The 20,043-nt window shown below is 37.3% G+C and overlaps 1 protein-coding gene across 2 annotated transcripts in view; it reads left to right on the top strand.

Moving 5' to 3' along the window:
- Positions 1-12,025, top strand: part of LOC127423174 (zinc transporter ZIP11-like) — a 207,469-nt gene extending 195,444 nt beyond the window's left edge. The window contains exons 8-10 of one of the 2 annotated variants that reach the window (XM_051667299.1): positions 6,554-6,652; positions 8,955-9,113; positions 9,213-12,025. In XM_051667299.1, coding sequence (XP_051523259.1) covers positions 6,554-6,652; positions 8,955-9,113; positions 9,213-9,291 — 337 coding nt within the window. In that variant the 3' untranslated portion in view covers positions 9,292-12,025. The remainder of the gene's footprint in view (positions 1-6,553; positions 6,653-8,954; positions 9,114-9,212) is intronic. The other variant, XM_051667298.1, reaches the window with a different exon arrangement.
- Positions 12,026-20,043: the final 8,018 nt, after the last annotated feature.

Here is a 20,043-nt window from a genome sequence, read left to right as displayed (position 1 = left end):
TCTGATCAAATCTAGACATGCCCCATTTCCAGCAGCCATCACTCCAACACCTTATCTGTGAGTAATCATGCTAAATTGCTAATTTGGTACTAGAAAATCACTTGCCATTATATCAAACACAGCTGAAAGCTATTTGGTTTGTTAAATGAAGCTTAACATTGTCTTTGTGTTTGTTTTTGAGTTACCACAGTATGCAATAGACTGGCATGTCTTAAGGTCAATATTAAGTCAAAAATGGCAAAAAAGAAACAGCTTTCTCTGGAAACTCATCAGTCAATCATTTTTTTTAGGATGAAGGCTATACAATGCTTGAAATTGCCAAAAAACTGAAGATTTCATACAAAGGTGTACACTACAGTCTTCAAAGTCAAAGGACAACTGGCTCAACAAGGACAGAAAGAGATGTGGAAGGCCAGATGTACAACTAAACAAGAGTCTCTAGTTTGAGAAATGGATGCCTCACATGTCCTCAGCTGACAGCTTCATTGAATTCTACCCACTCAACACCAGTTTCATGTACAACAGTAAAGAGAAGACTCAGGGGTGCAGGACTTATGGGAAGAATTACAAAGAAAATGCCACTTTTGAAACAAAAACAAAAAGAAAAGTTTAGAGTGGGCAAAGAAACACAGATGTTGGACAACAGATAATTGGAAAAGAGTGTTATGGATCTTAACCCCATTGAGATTTTGTGGGATCAGCTAGACTGTAAGAAGTGTGAGAAGTGCCCGACAAGACAGCCACGTCTATGGCAAGTGCTACAGGAAGTGTGGGGTAAAATGTCACCTGAGTATCTGGACAAACTGACAGCAAGAATGCCAAGGATCTGCAAAGCTGTCATTGCTGCACGTGGAGGATTTTTTTGATGAGAACTCTTTGAAGTACTTTAAGAAGTTCTGAACATTTTGTTAAAATTGTAATAGTAATTTTTCACACTATTAATGTCCTGACTATACATTGTGATCAGTTGAATGTCTCTTTGGTGAATTAAAGTACCAGTTTATTTCCATAAGAGCAAAATATGTACATTATTCCAAACTTTTGGCCGCCAATGTACATCAACATGGAGTTCTCACCGTTGGCGGAAGTCATCAAGTCCCTCGACAGTATGCATCATGCTCAACATCAGGCCCTGCTTGAGCTGCGCCAAGAACAGGATCGCCAATTCCAGGAGGTGCTCCGGGCTCAAGCAGAGGACCGGCAGGCGATCCAGAGCTTACTGCACCAGGAGAAAGCCCTGGCCACGACCTCAGACACAACAGCCCCCATGCCTCCTGCCACCCTCATGAAAATGGGGGCAGAAGAGGATACAGAGGCATTTCTAGACCTCTTCAAGAGGACGGCCGATATCTCGAGCTGGAGCTTGTTTGTTTCTGTGTGGATTACAGAAAAGTCAACACAGTGTCTAAATTTGACGCATACCCAATGCCTCATATTGTTGAACTGCTAGATCAGTTAGGCATAGCTCGCTTTTATTCGACGCTGGATTTGACAAAGGGTTATTGGCAAATCCCCTTAACGCCGATGTCCCACTAAAAAAACGACCTTCTCCACATCTGGCTTACACCAATTCATGACGCTTCCATTCGGTTTGTTTGGGGCCTGGCTACGTTTCAGCATCTTATGAACCGAGTTCTCAGACTGCACTCGGCTTACGCCGCTGCCTATCTGGATGATATCATCATATACAGTGATGATTGGTATCGGCATATGCATCATCTGAGGGCTGTTCTGAGGTCACTGTGATGAGCGGCAAACCCCAAGAAGTGTGCAATTGGACGGGTGGAGGAATGGTATCTGGTGTTTCACTTGTGTCACGGGCAGGTGTGCCCCCAAATTGATAAGACCTCAGCAGTTGCGGCTTGCCTGAGACCCAAGACCAAAAAGGAGGTGAGACAGATGGATCCCTGACCTGAGTCGGGTGGTGGGTATATGTGGAGGTGTGGGCATAGTGGAGCGTTTGTATGGAGAGAGAGAAGCAGTAAGGGGGCACACACCTGAGCACAATATGTCTAACACCTATTTCTGATTGCATTGAGCATTGGGGAGATTGATATAAGGAGGAACCATGCCAGAGACACGGAGAGAGCGCTAGCACACATGCCCTGACTGTGTTGTGTTTAAGTGAATGTTTTTGAGTAAAAAATTACCTTTTTGTGTCCCGTTTAGTGCCCGTTAAGTCCCATTTGCCATTTCCTCCTAGTTACATGCCCATTCAGGGCAGACCCCCATGGATGGAAGGGGGGCACCAAAAGCCCTTTTGTGCCCAGAGAGGAGCTTTGTGGTCAGACACTGGGCCCACTGTTTTCCCCTCTCAATGGAGGCTTCTTCTTGCTTTTGCAATAATGTTGGAGTGTTTCCCTTTATGCTTTTTTCCCTTTTTGTTTTAATACAGACTTCTGTATTCGCATAGCTTTGACACTGTAACACACCAATGAATAAAGTCCTGGAATTATAATCATTACCACATTTAAGTCATAATATTATGAGAGTCATAGCATTACGAGATTAAAGATATAGTATTATGAGATTAGGTAGTGATATTTTGAGAATAAAGTCATAAAATGATAAGATTAAAGGCGCAACATTTTGTGAATAAAGTAGTAATATATTAAGAAAAATATTTAATTTATATTTGATAACTGCAAACTGCAAACTCTCTTACCATGGTACCAGTCAGACATTGAGGAAATTGCCTCTTTTGTGCATTCTGAAATTGCAACCAGTGGTCGACTCTTGTCGGGTAATGACGGTTACATCTGCATCTCCACTTTGCTGTAGATAATTTAATACTTCAAAATACTTCAGTGTTTCTTTCCATACGACTTTAAGTCACTCTCTTAGCAGCTATATGCTCAGCTTTATCTGCTTTTAGCTTATGAAGTGTCTAGTTGAAATATTCATGAGTGCAATCTTTATAAGATGATTTAGAAAAATCCAAATCACTATTGCCGCTAAAAATGGAAAAATCATGGAAAAGTCATGGGACCAAAATTCATTGGTCAAAAGGTTGTGGGAACTTTGTATGAGGGATTTCTTTAATTTTACACTTGGAATTAAGTATACTAAGCTAAGAAAGGGATGTATCTCACTTTACAGTGCATGTTGAAATGGTATTCTACATTTTAAGATCTCCACCCTGTTTTACTACCATGAGCAGTCCTGTGAATGCTGAGAGCTCGCGGTTACTGAAGTCTATACTCAGAGGTGGGTGAATAGACTTGTTCCGCACACAGAAATAGACCTGCCTCAGAGGAATGAAATATGCCAAAGAAGAATTCCTGGGGATGGGAAAACATGTTTCTGAAATGGTGAGAAGGACTGTTGTTTCCAGTCTGTTCCCCATACTGTGTGAACATAGCTTGTGGACTGTGAAGTTGGGTGAGCGAGTTCACTCCAACCTTCCGAAAAGCCTTTTTTTTTTTTCTTCTCAGCCTTCCATTATGCCTCACCACCATCTTATGCTTTCTACACCATTTCTTTTTTTCTGTCCACAGAACATCAGAATGTGCCATTTTTCACTTAAAGGGATTGTTCACCCCAAAAAGTAACATTCTGGCATTATTTACTCACCCTAGTTTTTCTCCAAACCTCTGTGTTTTTATTTTTGTCTGTGGAACACAAAAAGAGATGTTTTGAAGAATGTTCACACAGCTCTTTTATATGCAATGAAAGTGGATGGGGACCTAGGGTTGTCAAGCTCCAAAAAAGCACCATGAAAGCAACATAAATGAAACCCAAACAGCTCATGCACTATATTCTGAATCTTCTGAAGCCATATGATTTTGTGTGAGCAACAGACTGACATTTTAGTCATTATTCACTGAAAATCTTGCCCTCAGAACACTTTGAAAATGAGGCACGAATCCAATGGACTACTTTTATTATACTTTTTGTATTATTATTATACTTTGTAAGCTTAAAGAGTCAATTGCCATTGTATTGAGAAGACAGATTTTGTGTTGTACATATGAAAGTCATACAGGTTTAGAACGACATAAGTGTGGGCAAATTATGATAAGTTTTTGTTTGTTTGTTTTTGTGTGAACTATTACTTTAAATAATTTATTTCCTTTTAATTATTTTTTTCCTTTTCCTTTTCTTTTTTCCTGAACATGGAAAAATTGTCAACCTTAGATTTTGCATTTCATAATAGTTTTTTTTTTAATTTTTTATTCAGCTTCTTTTGTATGTGAATCTCTCCATCAGAGCCTTTTCAAATTGTAACTCCAACAATTGGTGCCCACTGATTAACAACTCAAACTTAAACAGTGTGACAAGTACTTGTTTTACACTTTTTAAGTGCAGGCTTTCCGAAGCTTTTGAAATTAATCCATTCTCTTCTCTTTCTCTTTTATTCTGTCTCCCTCAATCCCTCCAACAGTATAAGGGTGGTGTAAGCCTTTCCGTGACTATCTGTCATTAATCTGACTTCTCTGGGGGCAGAACCTTGAGCACATGCCAGCGACCGCGTCGTACAACAGGAGAGATTGAAGGAGGCAATGAAAGAGTGTTGGGGGTGGTGAAGAAGGGGGAGTCAAAACAGTCCTCCCAAAACAGAGCAGCTTTTCTTGCTTTGTGAGCGCAGGCTCCGGGAGGTTCCGGGAAGTTCTGGGGCGGTTGCATTGCAATGCAGAAAAGTGTAGACCAAACAAATAGAGCTGCTTATCAGTTCTGGCCCTCCCTCCCGGCTGTGGAGACCACCCTCAGACAGCCTCAGGAGAGGATCCCAATTGTGCTGCCTTCCCACAGCTCCGAGAACAAATCGAAATCATCCCTCAGCACTTACTGCAAATGAAGTGTTGTTGTTACACGTTTATTTGAGTAAATGCCTGTTGACTGACAAATGTTAACCCAGGACCATTCTAAACCTTGGCTAAACATAAGTTAAGATTATTTAACAGCATTTGTGGCATAATGTTGATTTCCACAAAAAAAGAATATCTACTCGTTCCTCCTTTATTTAAAAAAAAAAAAAAATCATGGTTAAATTGAGGCGCTTACAATGAAAGTGAATAATAATCATGTATAATGTTTACATATTGGGGCTTCATGTCTGAAATTTTTTTTTATTTTAGTTTTAATGGATTGTCCTCGTTCACATCCATTGTGAGTGCAAGTGGCGAGTCAAATTATTATTTTATTTTTTGATAATATTATGCTACTACTGCAGTCAATTGAGCTTAACTTGTATTGAACCCAGAATATTCCTTTAACATTCTGGCACCACACCGTTTCACACTATACTAGTGATGGGAAGATCGGATCATTTTACTGACTGGAATCTTTGAGTCTCGTTCAGCAAAATAAATGAATCTTTATTCAAGTCATTTTGTTCATTTCGTTCATTTGAGCAGAATTAAATTAAAATGTTACATATTCAATAGCGAAATCCCCCCCAACACGTCTACTTACGCAAACTTTGATTATAGTCCCAATAAGGAAAAATTGATAATGCAGCCAAGGACAAATTATGAGAAACAGAAAGATTAGTTCACCTCTGGAATCTTCTTGTCGGAGTCGTTCGTTCTTTTGTCACTGCATAGCATATACGGCTGTCACGTGACAAAAGAACGAACGATTCGGACCAGAAGACTCGAGAGGTGAACTAATCTTTTCTGTTTCCTGTGTGAGCAATGCACAGCATATACGGCTGTCACGTGACAAAAGAACGAACGATTCGGCGAGTAGACTCAAGAGGTGAACATTTCTGTTTCATGTACAGCGCCTATGCGGTTTTCACGTAACAAACGAACGGAGGTTGCGCAATGCACATGCGTGGCCAACACAAAATGAATGAATCACTCTCTGAGACTACTCGTTCTTCTGAGTCACATAAAAGATCCGTTCAAAATGAACGAATCGTTCATGAATGACCCATCACTACACAATACCTTTTGCACCACAATTCAGTGTTAGCACTGCTAAACCGGTACTAATCCTCTTTCAGAATCACAAGTGTGAAACTTTGCTCTACCCAGGGTTAAAATTTGCATTTGCTCTTGGTTTAAAAAGACGATAACCCAGGGTTAAGTGCAGCATGAAAAGTCCTATAGTTACACTTAAAGCAGAGCTAAATTTAACAGTAATTGTCTTGGCTTGGAAAGCATCTATAATGTTTGTGCTTGATGTGCCTTGGTTTGACAAAAAGGTTTCACAAAGGATTATCCAAACATAACATACTTTCTGTTCAGTGTGTTTCCAGAACTAGTTCATGCCCGATCCATAACCCATTTTTCCCTCGGCCTTGTGGTATGTCATAGCACAAAGCCGACACACCCATGTGTACAATTCACAAAGTTCTCATCTGATTCAAGTAATGGTCCTCGATGAGGAGAGTCTTAGTCAACAGTCATTTCTCAACTCTGGCACACTCTACTCGAGGTTAAATCTCTCGCTGAGATAATTTGTGAAGTTAGGAGAGTTGAGAAGTTTGGAGGTTATAGAGTGTCAAAACCGCTCAACAATCAGAACAATCTGTTGCAATGTGAAATCAAATCTACATGTGCTCTCCATTGAGAACTGATTTTGTGATAATGTCTGTTTCTTTCAGAAACTTGGCTATAGGCATTGGCATTCAGAATTTCCCAGAAGGCCTTGCTGTGAGTCTTCCACTACGAGGTTCAGGGGTGTCCACATGGCGATCTTTCTGGTGAGTACAGAAATGTACACACACTCAAAAACACAATCAGTATTTGCTTCTAAAGAACATTTAGTCTGCTTTTTCTTTCTTTGTGTTAATATATCCATTAAAAAAAAAAAAAAAAAAAATAATAATAATCTGTTATCATTTACTCACCCTCATATTATTCCAAACCCATATGATATTCTTTCTTCCATGGTATGCTAAAGGAGACATTAATGCTGCTTTTTTGCCATAGAGTGAAAGTGAATGGAGGATGTCAAGTCCCATAAAAGAATCTAGAAAGTAGTCCACACAACTTGTGCACAATATTTCAATATATATTTCAACACACCAAAATGCTAGACAGTTATTCACTGAAAATATTGATTTTTTACTGCAGCTCTCAAATCTCATGGGCAGTTGCGTATCCTCAAATATGTTGCATGAGGACACTTTGCACCAGGTTTGACGTCAATGATACTGAACACCTTTAGTTTATGCATCATAACCGATGGTGACATATACAGAGTTAGCATTTGCTACTTAAACATCTGCAGTGTTTTTAATGATTTTAGAGACATAATAAACCATGTTAATTGGAGAAAAAAAAAAAAAAACATAAAGGGATAGTTCACCCCAAAATTAAAATGTTGCCATTTTGATGTTTCAAACGTGTATGACTCATTGTGTCTTATTGCGCATTCATGCATAAGAGAAGCTTGTTCACAAGACTTTTCTTGTGAATATTCAAGCCACTGGACGTCAAGATTTTTGCTGAAGAACTGCTTGCGTTACGGGTTGTTTCTCAACCAAACCTTTCGTAAGTCTTCAGAAGACTTGGAATATAATGCACGAGTCGCATGGACTACTTTTATGTTCTTTTTAAGCTTTAACTTTGTGCGACCCACGTACACATGTGGATGTTGTATTTTGGCTTCGCTATAAGCAACGCATAATATAAATTCATTTAAACCCACTAATATCAGTTCAGAAGACTCTGAAATTTTTAAACTTTCCACGCACATTTACACGTCATGTGACAAAACAAAATGGTGCCTATCACGGCAGAGTTTGTCTTTGGGAGAAACACCAACAAAACTACATCTGATAAAAAACCTAATTAAGTTTTTACATTCAAACCTGTTTGAGTCAAAAGATTAGAGTCTCTAGTTTCATCCAATATGGCATTTTTAAAAAAAAAAAAAAAAGTGTTTTGAGCAATTTATCGCAAAACGCCATGCTGCTAAACACAGTGTACACTATAGTGTACAGTAGTCCTAGATTTAATTAGAAATCCTATATTTACTGTGCATTTTCACATTGAGAAAAACTTATGGATTTATATGGAGTTAGGATGAAAATAAGGTGCATTTCGAACTGTTCTGAGACCAGTGCATACAGACAGCACACAGGAGGTTAACTCATTCACTAAATAGGGAGCAAGGGAGCATCCTATAAGTTTCCTGTGAAGCCAAGTGAATTAAATCCAAACTTCCTATCAAAAGTTCAGTTTCAGGCTGCAGATGATGTTTGGACCACTCAACATGTTTGGCAGACATGGGAAAATGGTAATCAGTACATAGATTCAGAATTTATAATGTTTAATTTGATTTTAACATGGTTGGCAGTGATTGGATGATGCTGGCCATTACTTGTATTAGAATAAATTATGCTCATTTCTGTTTGGTAAAATGCTTTAGCACTGGCTATCACTTGCTTGTTTGAGAGTGCAAAGAGAGAACATTGAGATTTTGTTGCGAAAAGAGAAAAAAACATGGTAACGTAAGTCAAACCGAGTCAAATCATTTTTATTTGTATTTTTTTTTTATTTGTGCTTTCTCAATACATATTGTTCCAAAGCAGCTTACTGAAAATCAGCTGTAATGTCTGTAACGTCTTAAAACATGAATAACCAACACTCCTGGAAACATAATAAACAATTTGATTTAAAACAAATCTGACTTTTTATAGCTTGGTATTATTTAAAATTTCACAACTTAGTCCTGCTGTCCACATATGTGGACATACATTTTTAGGAATTTTTTTTTGCATGTTTATTAGGTGCTATTAGTTACCAATCAAAAAGGGAAATGGAAAATGCACACAGTAGTCACGCTCGGGTCTCAGGATGTAAAGTGGGTCACTATAAACTGCCATTGTTTTTAAAAAAATGGACAGTGATATTCATTAAAACACTGGGTAATTATATAGCTAAGTGCACCTTACTTTATTTTGTGCACTCATATTTTTTTAGGACACTGTTGCTATCCTGCCCCATCAATTTCTCTTGGTCTGTAAGTGTTTCCTTTGAATGGTTACTGTCTCACAGGTATGGACAGCTGAGTGGGATGGTCGAACCTCTAGCTGGGTTGTTAGGGGCCGTTGCCGTGGTGGTGGCAGAGCCGTTGCTACCGTACGCTCTTGCTTTTGCTGCAGGAGCCATGGTGTATGTCGTGGTTGATGACATCATTCCCGAAGCCCAAGCGAGGTTAGTGATTAGATGCAAGTGTTTTTACTGGTAAGAAAGTTTAAAAAAAAATATCTGTGAATTTCTTATTAACAGGTTTGTGAATGTGTTCTCGTATAGTGGGAACGGTAAGCTGGCCTCCTGGACATCAATTCTTGGCTTCATTGTGATGATGTCACTGGATGTCGGACTTGGCTGAGCCTTTTTTAATTGGTTGAAACTTCGATTGATCTCCAGAATATCAGCTGGCTGCACTGAAAACAGTGACCAAACCAGGCCTTTTTTTTTTCTCTACTTATTTTATGTACATTTTTGTAATTTTTTTTATTTGTTTTTAGACCACTCAAGGACCACATTTGTTTAGATAGGGCAAAAAGCTTGATTGCAAAATGACAATACTTGAAAAAATAATGAAAACTTGAATTAATGACTTAAGGGGTTGTTTAGGTCTGGATGTGTATACTGTATTTAGTAAACATACAAGGACCATAATATATGTTCTCAATATTCTTGTGTACTCATTAAAATGGAAACCAGTGATAATTTTGGGCACTATCACTTTAATTTATGGATTCTTTTAGATTTCGTTTCATGTTTTTTTTTTTTTTTTTTTTTTTTATGAAATGAAATGTTGTCATTTATGGTCAGTGCTGTTTTATTTTTTTATTTAGATTATTTTTTTGATTACAGATTATATTCAACAAGTTTGAAAAGGTAATATCTACAGTTAAAAAAAAAAAAGTGTGAATCGTGAATTATAAACTAAAGTAAAATGTTTATACAACCCATCAGTGTTTATTTGTTTTTGAAATACATTGACTATTTCCTTTTAATTGCTTAAATTGGGAAGATAAAGAAGTAATAAGATGATTTTCTATCTAATTCCATGCTTGTTTGATTATTTTGCTGTTGATTCTGATGTCAATCTTTGTATATTCTCTAACACAGATTGTTACCATAAGACAGAGATGACAGGTTAGGTATTGGGTTGTTTATAAGCCATTTCCCATTCTCTCTCAGAGACTTTCATAAATCACTGTTCTTGAAATATTTCTGTGCCACAGCATCACCAAAAGGAACTGCAGAAAATTACTGCTGTTAGACAGGTTTCGCAAACACTCCCCCTGGCTGCCATTGGTTAGACAAAAAGAGTGTCCTGCCCCAAACTAATGCAACTGGTTGATGTTGCTGTGACAGACTGTTAGGGATGCTCAAACAAACAACCACCCAGCCAGGGTTGGATTGGGAGATAAAATTTTACCGGGAATTATAGAAAACTTGCAGCCCACTGAACATAGTTTTCACTATAGATATCTAACATATCTATTATTTGTAGTAGTAGTAGCAGTAAAAGTAGTATTTATTATTGATTAAAACACTCACTGATCATTTTATTAGGAACACTATGGTCCTAATAAAGTTCCAGATGTGGTCTTCTGCTGTTGTAGCCCATTCGCCTCAAGGTTTGATGTGTTGTGCATTCTGAGATGATATTCTGCTCACTACAATTGTACAGAGTGGTTATCTGAGTTACCACAGCCTTTCTGTCAGCTCTAACCAGTCTGGCCATTCTCTGTTGACCTCTCTCATCAACAAAATATTTCTATCCGCAGAACTGTCACTCAGTGGATGTTTTTGTTTTTGACACCACTCTCTATACACTCTAGAGACTGTTGTGCGTGAAAATCCCAGGAGATCAGCAGTTACAGAAATACTCAAACCAGCCCATCTGCACCAACAATCATGTCATGGTCAAAATCACTAAGATCACATTTTTCCCATTCTGATGGTTAATGTGAACATTTACTGAAGCTCCTGACCTATATCTCCATGACTTTATGCATTGCACTGCTGCCACATGATTGGCTGATTAGATAGTAAGGTGTACTGGTGTTCCTAATGAAGTTCTCAGTGAATATATATGGGTGCTGCATATAAATAGATCGATTCATACTATGACCCATAGATTGATGTAATTGACAACTCATTGAAATTGTTATAACATGACACACAACCTCATTTACTCTGGGGTACTTATCTTTATGAAGCTGGATGGTAAATGGGCAAATAGCAATAACAAAAATGTGTTTAATTATTTAGGAAATAAAGTTTGTGATTGGCAATATTCTAAATATTTTTTTTTCACACATTTTTATAGAGAAGATAAACTTCATTAATTTCAGTAAAGACCGAAAAATTGGCATTGCATGGTTTTAAGTATTTCCCAACTTCTGATAATGAGGCCATATGGCATGATGCAATTTCAAATACAGTACATAATAAGATTACACACAATGCAAAAAAAAAAAAAAGGGTCTTTGGTAAATAGTTGTCGTAGGAGAACACTGTAATCCGGTTGATCAAGTCTGGTTTTTTTTAGGCTCTTCAGTGCAAACCTCCTCTCACATGCCACTATGCTAGCGTAAGAAACTTATTGTAAATTTTTGTGTCCGTCCGTGCTGTTTTTCAATTGTTTTCCTATGTAAAAATGGGATACACTGACGTCTTTGACCGTTTTGAAACGTCTCGTGCAGGAGTGTCGTGTTTTTTAGACACTGTGACACATAAAGAACTTAAAATGGATAAAAATGCATTTAATTTTGGCTTTTTAAATCCTGACTTTACCGATGGCCAATCAGACCCTGCATACAGCCATGGTGTTTGAACTTTTTGGGGAAATCTACCTACAAATGTCTTGCTTATTGCTTAATCTGTGATAGGAAAAAGTATTTGAACATTGACAAAATTAACACACATCACCTTTTTATGGCAAGTTTTTACCTGCCATGTCACTTTAATCTTATGATAATTTAAGGTTGCTATCCAGCAGGTTGCAACCCGATCTCATGAAAAGTCGTACATAATTTACGAGTTGGCTATTTTGTATGGTCTCACACGATTTTGTTTGCATAAACTGGTACGACTTCATCACGTGAAAATTTCCGGATGTCTAATGCGGAATTAAGTACGAGTTCCGCGCACCAGGAATTAAGGACATACTTATTAATATTATGCCCTTACCCAAAAGTCTTATCTAAACTTAACCAATCAGTAGAGTGTGTGAACATGATAGGAAGCTGTTGTGTGTGACAGAAGCAAGTAATTGTCGCATATTAGATGGAAACGATGTCCAGCGACGTCGTTGGCTGTAGTGAAATTCTAATGAGTGCAGTCGCACGATATCATACGAATTAGCCAAATTTAGAAAAGTCGTACGAATCCTGACAGTTTCGCTGTGAGAGTGTGTTGGCAGGTTCTCTGTGTACTGTATATGCATGCATGAGCAAAGATTGTGCCAGCTTTTTATAAAGTCTGCAGACAGTACTAAAAAGAGTAATAGCTGCATTTATTGTAATTATAGGAAGTCTTTCAGTCAAAATACCATCTTAACTAGACAGAATGAGGAGGAAACCCAATGTTTTGCCCTTGAAGTGCAAGCAATCATGTGGTTTCCTCTCGCAAAGTGGCTAATGTAAAATATCTTCCTGGTGTGCAGTTATGTCTGTTGTGTGTGGTTACACTAACATGTTTTTGTTTTCTTTATCTGATGCAGTTTTCAAGAGTCTCTTTTGCACTTCAGGAAAAGCTAGCTGGAGTTTAAAAATAATTTTACTCCATTTTGAATGTCAGTTAAATGAACTTCTAGATGGAAGCACTTTTTTTTCCATGGTCCTTCAGTCATGATCATTATTAAGAGCCAGGAGCTTGACAGAGAGGAAAGTCATTTGAAGTTTGAATACCTGGAATGTCCTTCAAATAGTAATTAAAATAATATCCAAACTTTCTTTTTTAAAGTTATACTTATTACTGTTGTGAAAATGAAACCCGTCCACTTCATTAGGCCAAATTTATGAGGTCATACTAGACTTGTATGATACTGAACATTTCTGTCCTTTACAGAAAACAGGCCATTTCCCAATAAATTGTGGTACAAACTGTTAAATTCAGTTCAAGTTTTCAAATGGATAAATGCTACAATCACAATAAGATCCTCTCACTATAAAGTCACCAATCAAGTGATGAGTGACACTGAAAAATTGGCTTTGTTTGGATTATTCTGCTGTATCTAGTATGTTTACTGTGCACAGTATGCAAATTTTCTGCATATTTTCTAAAATGTGCAGGATACAACAGAAAGTACTTTACAGCATACTGTATCCCACAACACAATGCTTGCGTTTGACCTTCCATATCCAGTCTGATCTCTATTTTGACTCATTATATTATTAGACTGCCAAAGTTAAGACATTTTTACACAAAATTGACATAAAAATGCTAAATTACATTTATTTTCAGTATGAGAACTCGATGCAAGTTTGAAATGTTTCTCATTGCAAAATGCCTACTGTTTCACTTATTTTTCTTACTTTTTTTACAGCATAAAGTTAACACTGATTCAGTGCAATACACCAATTGAGGAGGCTTTTCTTCATAAGCTTCTTTAAAGCCCTGCAAACTGGGATTGCATATTTATGGGACAGTCATTATAATGTGGCAGCAAGACTTAGAGTGAAGTGCAATGGCTTCAGTTCCGACTCAATTTGATTCTACATTTTTTTTTTTTTTTTAGGTGGATCTTTTAAGGGAAGTTTGAAATCAATACTTCATCACATCAAAAACCTTAGTTTAACGATTTCGTTCTTGATCCTTTAAGTCTTTGAATGTAAGAGAGACCAACTGCTCACTCAGAACTTTATCTATTTGTTAATTATCTTTTGTTGAGTCAATAGGCCTCTGTTCAGAATGTTAACTTGGGTAACTTTGAAGTGTATTGTATATTATACCAGTATTATGTTGGAGCTGTTGATTGCATATAGCAAAACTAACCTTCTGTTTAACGTTAAATCAGATGACCCAGATTAATATAGCTTTAACTGCCTGGGATGTCCAGATGCCAGTTTGTCATTTAAATTATACCTCTTAGAATACCTTCCACTCTTATTTTGAATAAATCTCAAATGTTTATGAGTTTTGCAGTTGCTTCCTCTCATCACCCTGACCTAGATAATGAAAAAAGAAGCCTTTTTGTTGTATTTTTGGCAAAACCTGGGAAAGTTAGCTGAATAACTCTGAGTCATATGGTCTCTCTGCCACTGAAGTGGTGAGGCTGGGTGGTTGTGGTTATGGCATGTGTGAAGGAATGTGTTGGGGTTAAACAGAGAGAAAGTGTGGAGACTGCATACAATGTCTTTTGTGTTTCATAGCCTGCCTCCTGGTCACGCAGTAATGCAACTTGGACAAGCTCACCAACCAAGAAGTATGTGCGTGGGTGAGTGCATATTATTCAATAAATCTTTTCTCCGCATATGCACTTACCTTATATTTATTTGTATATATGGGGTGTCAAACAGGAAAAAATTTCAAAACACAATAAAGTATAAATACAGTACTGTGCAAAAGTTTTAGGCACTTGTGAAAAATGTTGCATAGTGAGGATTTCTTCAAAAATAATGACATAAATAGTTTTCATTTATCACTTAATGTCATACAAAGTCCAGTAAACATAAAAAAGCTAAATCAATATTCAGTGTGACCACCTTTGCCTTTAAAACAGCACCAATGTATACCTGGACACCTCCAAGCTTCTTGGAGAATTCGCCACAGTTCTTCTATCTATTTAGGCTGTCTCAATTGCTTCTGTCTCTTCATGTAATCCCAGACTGACTCGATGTTCAGTGGGGGGCTGTGTGGCAGCTATGACATCTGCTGCAGGGCTCCCTGTTCTTCTGTTCTAATCTATTCTATTTGCAAAAGTAATGTTTGGGAGTCTAAAATGTATACTACCTATTGACACACTAAAGCTGAAGATATAAATAACCATCTTAAGACTTTTGCACAGTACTGTAAATACTAAATATGCAGTTAAAAATCTGAATATATACTGTAGGTGTGAATCTGCATTGATGTAAATACATATACAGATACATTTGTAGGTTGGGTGGGACTATATGTTTGTCCAACCAATGGTAGACATGTGAGTTTTCTGTGATTCTGTATGGTGACACTAGTAGCGCAGAAATTACACATTTCAGCTTTAAAATAAGTATGTTGATGCTCTTGATTTTCATATTTTATCAAAGGAATATTCCGGGTTCAATAAAAATTAAGCTCGACAGCATTTGTGGCAAAATGTTGATTACCACAAAAAACACACAAAAAAATCGAGGTTACAGTGAGACACTTACATTGGAAATGAATGGGGCCAATTTTTGGAGGTTTAAATGCAGAAATGTGAAGCTTACAATTTTATAAAAGCACTTCCATGTAAAGTCTGTGTATAATTTGAGCTGTGAAGTTGTTTAAATCTGAATTTTTACAGTCATTTTAGGGTTTTAGGGTTTGTAACATTACATTGTCATGGCAACAAAGTTGTAAAATTGGCTGTAACTTTACACAGAAAAGGTTAGTAAGCAATTTTATCACACTTAAATCGTATTTTCTCACATATTGTTTGTCTTGTGGCTATAGTTTTGAAACAGTGAGTTTTTTTTTTTTTTTTTTTTTAAGTTTACAGATTGGCCCTCATTCACTTCCATTGTAAGTAAAACAAAAAACAAAAAACTAAATAAAACATTTAAAAGAATTTGACTCATCCCTCCATTTCTTAAAACAACAACAACAAAAAAAAAAAGCACAAATTTGGGTTACAGTGAGGAACTTGCAATGGAAGTGAATGTAGTAATAAGACATAAACAATATGCGTGTTAACATGATTTTAATGTGATAAAATTGCATACTAGCTTATTCTGTGTAAAGCTGTATCCAATTTTACAACTTTGTTGCCATGACGCCGTAACAGAAAAATGTAAAACTGTGATTTAAATAACTTTACAGCTCAAATAATACATGAGTTTAAACAGAAGAATTAAAGTAATTGCTAAAAATATAAGCTTCACATTTCTGCTCTATTGACTTCCATTGTAAGTGCTTCACTGTAACCTTTATTTATTATGCCACAAATGCTGTCGATTGAGCTCAACTTGTACTGAACCCGGAATATTCCTTTAAAACAACAGACATGCTTTGACATTCTGTTTGACCATACATCGCATTGGGCCAACTATTCAAATAAAGGATATAGTCTTTTCTTCAGCTTTCAACTTTTTCCAGATTTAAATAACAATTTAATTTCTGTGTAGACACTGACCTTAAAGTGTTGGATACCGAAAAGCTATTGAACCCCGGGGGGGGGGGGTTCATTTTTGGGTGAACTATCCCTTTAAATGGCACCTACCCTGAATAAGGTCTATGCAATGACATTCATACATTTTTAAGTGTGACTTATGGTCCAAATACTGGGGCCATTGTTTATACAGTATATATATAATGCAGAAAACAAATTCATTTTACATTCCTGTGTGTTTGGTGCAGACTACAAATCCCATCATTCTCTGTCGCTGCAGTGAGCGCTCGTGTGAGTGTGTTTGGAATAAAGGGCGCACTTGTTGAGTTTGGGAACTTTCAGAAGCATTCTGGACGCAGCGGTGCTTCAGGCAAACTGATTTATTCTTCCTTTTTCACTTTTAGTACAATGTTTATGTTTTTCGCAATGCTTGTCGAAACTCACGTCGATTTTAATTTGTATTTTAAAAGTTTGACACATCGCTAACTCTTGGAGCATGAATGATTATTGGCAGTTTACTGCAGTGCTTTTGTCAAATGTAGACTACTGTAAGAAGCGCCGGTTGGATCGTATCATTTGTGAAGTTAAACGTGAAAGACGGGAATTTGTCTTGACTGTTTGACATGAGATGATGTTGGCTCACGTGAAGGGGAGATGCACAGCACTTTCACTGACGGACGGATTATGCCATTATGGGACTATTCATGGGCACATTATGGTACTATAGAGGTATACATATATTCTCCAAAAAGGACAGTCCCGTGGATTAGAAGGAGTGTATGGAGAACATCGCTGCTTTGTCAAGGTAGGAGCACTTATGGCTGTTGCAACCCAGAAGTCATTCTTATGAACTGAAACAGTCAACATAGCCTAATATAAACACTGCTGACTCGCACACAGTCAACTTAACTTCAACGTATGTAATTAAATAGGTGTTCACTGCTCAAGTGCATTTGATTCCTTTCAACGTCTACATGTCAGGTGTTTGAAATCTGAAATAGCTTACATACTTTGAGTTTGCCGGTTATTGTTTTGGTGTACAGCGCGTGCACCTGCACGCGAGCTGTGATTTCTGTCCCCACAAACCAGTTTATTTTGAAACCTCCAGTTGAAGACAATATATTTGTCTGTCTACGAGACCCCAGTAAACAAAACAAAAGCTTAAATCATTGCAGTTGTAATAAGTAAAAAAAAAAAAAAAAAAAAAAAAAGCAGTTTTCATGGCCACATCAATTGTGCACAGTTGTCCTTGAATAGTGGCCCCTGAAGTGACATCTGAAATGAATACAGCACAGAGATTGGCTGACAGCAGTTTGATCCAGTCCTTTAATTGATGTAATCAGAGATAGACTGTAAGACAGGTTTCCTCACTGACTGGATGAGAGAGAAAAGTTCAAGTGAAGGACAGTGCATTAACCTGAATAAGTTTGCAAGATGTATTTTGTGGTCTCTGCTGTTCTCTGGTGGTCACTTTTAATAGTGCAGTCATTTTGGCTGGGATGCTGCAGGCGGGGAAAAAAGGGGCGGGAGCTCGGGGTGTGGAAATGACGCCCCCTTTTTGGATTTTAGGGGTGCTCCTCAACCAGTATGGTTGTCGCCATCTGCTGGTAGTCGGCAATTGCACCCTACATTGCAATTGAGGCCTACATTTCAGATTAAATAATTCACGTGGTACTGCAAAGGAATGAGTGTGTATGGGAGGACGTTTTTGCTACTTTTGCTACCCTAGAAGTACATTTAGAACAGTGAAGAGTGAACAGTGTTTTGGCCACCTTAAAACTGACCGTTCTGAAATTAATTGTAGTACTAATACTGTAGATGATTTTGATAGTTTCATGAGACGTTTTTTTTTCTACTGTAAGCTCTGCTTGGCCACATGCAGTTTGACTTGTAGAATCGTAGACTCATTTTGTTATAGGCAACATATATTCAGTTTTTTTTTCCTGGGTCAAAAATGGTCATCCACATGCTCGAAGTTGGTTTACATAATTGCATTCAGGGTTGGAAGTAAAAAAATAAAATAAAAAAAATTAATCCGTTACAGATTACTGATTACTTAACAATAAATGTAATAAGTGACAATCCAATTACAGCAATATGAAAGTAATGTAATCAGATTACTTTTAATTACTTTTGGATTACCACAAGGGCACATATGTAAATAAAGTACAAGATCAAATCAATATGATCTCTAAAACTTTAAATTATGCCTTGAATGCAAACAGAACATGTTTGAGTAATATTATGAGTACTGTTGTAGCTGTTATTATATCTAAGGAAAAGAAACATGTACACTGCACCCTACCAAGAAAACAGAAAATGAACTGTTAATGCAGAACAACTCTGTAGAAATCTGGTGAGTTCCCTGTCTGCTACAGAACATTTCTCATAAAGCAAATATAATCAGAACAGATGCACTGAATTATGTCTTGGTTAACATTAAATCTGACAGGATATACCTCAGATTCAAAAACACTGCAAAGTTTAATTCTACCATGTATTGCAGTAAGTGTGTATATGCAATTGTAATTTGCACTATTCATTAACTTCAGACTGTATTCAATAGGTAGATCACACGTTATCATCATCATCATCGTTATTATTGGAGAGTGTCTTTCCTCTGTTTGCTCATGATCCAAAGTCAAACATCACCAGCTAACAGTTTATGGCTGATTTCTATGTTTCTGTTTCTGATTAAAGAGGATTTTAAAGGGGAAAATAAGTTTTGATTCCAAAAAGAAAACAAAATCTAGTTTTAAAGAATAGATCAAAACCGATTTAAACTTTGAGTGTCTTTTCAATGACTTCTTCCTAATTACTATCAGTGTTGAACATGTTACATTTGCCAGAATGTCTCCATCACCCAGACATTTGAACTGTTCTCAACAATAATTGATCAAAATCAGATAAATTCTTCATTGAACTTTCTTTCCTAAGAAATTAAAACACATTTTCAATTAATTTGGTATTTATGTGTGCAATTTGGATTTGTTAATAATGATCAGGGATGCAAAATAATGAGAGGTGAAAAAGGAGAGAAAGTCATAGCAGGTTTTCCAGGGGTATTGTTTCCAGGGGCGGACTAACCATCGGGAGAACCGGGACTGTTCCCAATGGGCCGGCCGCAAAACGGGACCGAATGGGCCGCGATTAGCTGAAATGGACCGCCGCGTTATGCAGAACGGGCCACAAAACGGCGCCGCGATATGCCGAAGGGGGCAGCGATATGCAGAAAAGAACAGCGACCCCAACAACCTTTGGGCCAGTTTCTATGTAAAATCCCGGGCCGATTCCTCTTCCCAGTCCGCCCCTGATTGTTTCAGTTGATTTTTGTATTGTTGTTGTACTCAAAACTTTATTTTCTTAAATGATTCGTTTTTAAGTACCGTTCACCTGGGGTTCATTTTACCATTCATTTTTTCATCTTCAATACGGAACGGAACAACATACAGGACGTTCGGGCTAATATAGTACAGTTCGCATTTGCAAGCATGCTAACCAGGGGATTTCTATGCCGTACCAGCAATGATGTGCAAATCGTGTCAGTATTGTCAGCTATTCCTGCTCCCGACAAATGATGATGGCTACGGATTTCTTTGAACACTAATGCTAACTCATTTTAACACATTTTAATATTATCTAATCTTAGCTAACCTAGCTAATGTGATTTATGTGTGGCTCTTATTACCTTCAAATTCTCCGGTCCTTGGATAATGAGAGCATCTTCACAACTGGAAGGCATAAATTCCACTGAACTTTAATGTTTTTTCGCTTTTCTCTTTTAAAGAGCGAATAATGCATGTTCTTCCATGGCCATCTGATGAAGGA

This window comes from Myxocyprinus asiaticus, chromosome 32 (genome assembly GCF_019703515.2).
Source record: "Myxocyprinus asiaticus isolate MX2 ecotype Aquarium Trade chromosome 32, UBuf_Myxa_2, whole genome shotgun sequence".
Taxonomy (NCBI): domain Eukaryota; kingdom Metazoa; phylum Chordata; class Actinopteri; order Cypriniformes; family Catostomidae; genus Myxocyprinus; species Myxocyprinus asiaticus.
Note: the sequence above shows the minus strand (reverse complement) of the source record. Positions and strands in the feature narration are given on the sequence as shown.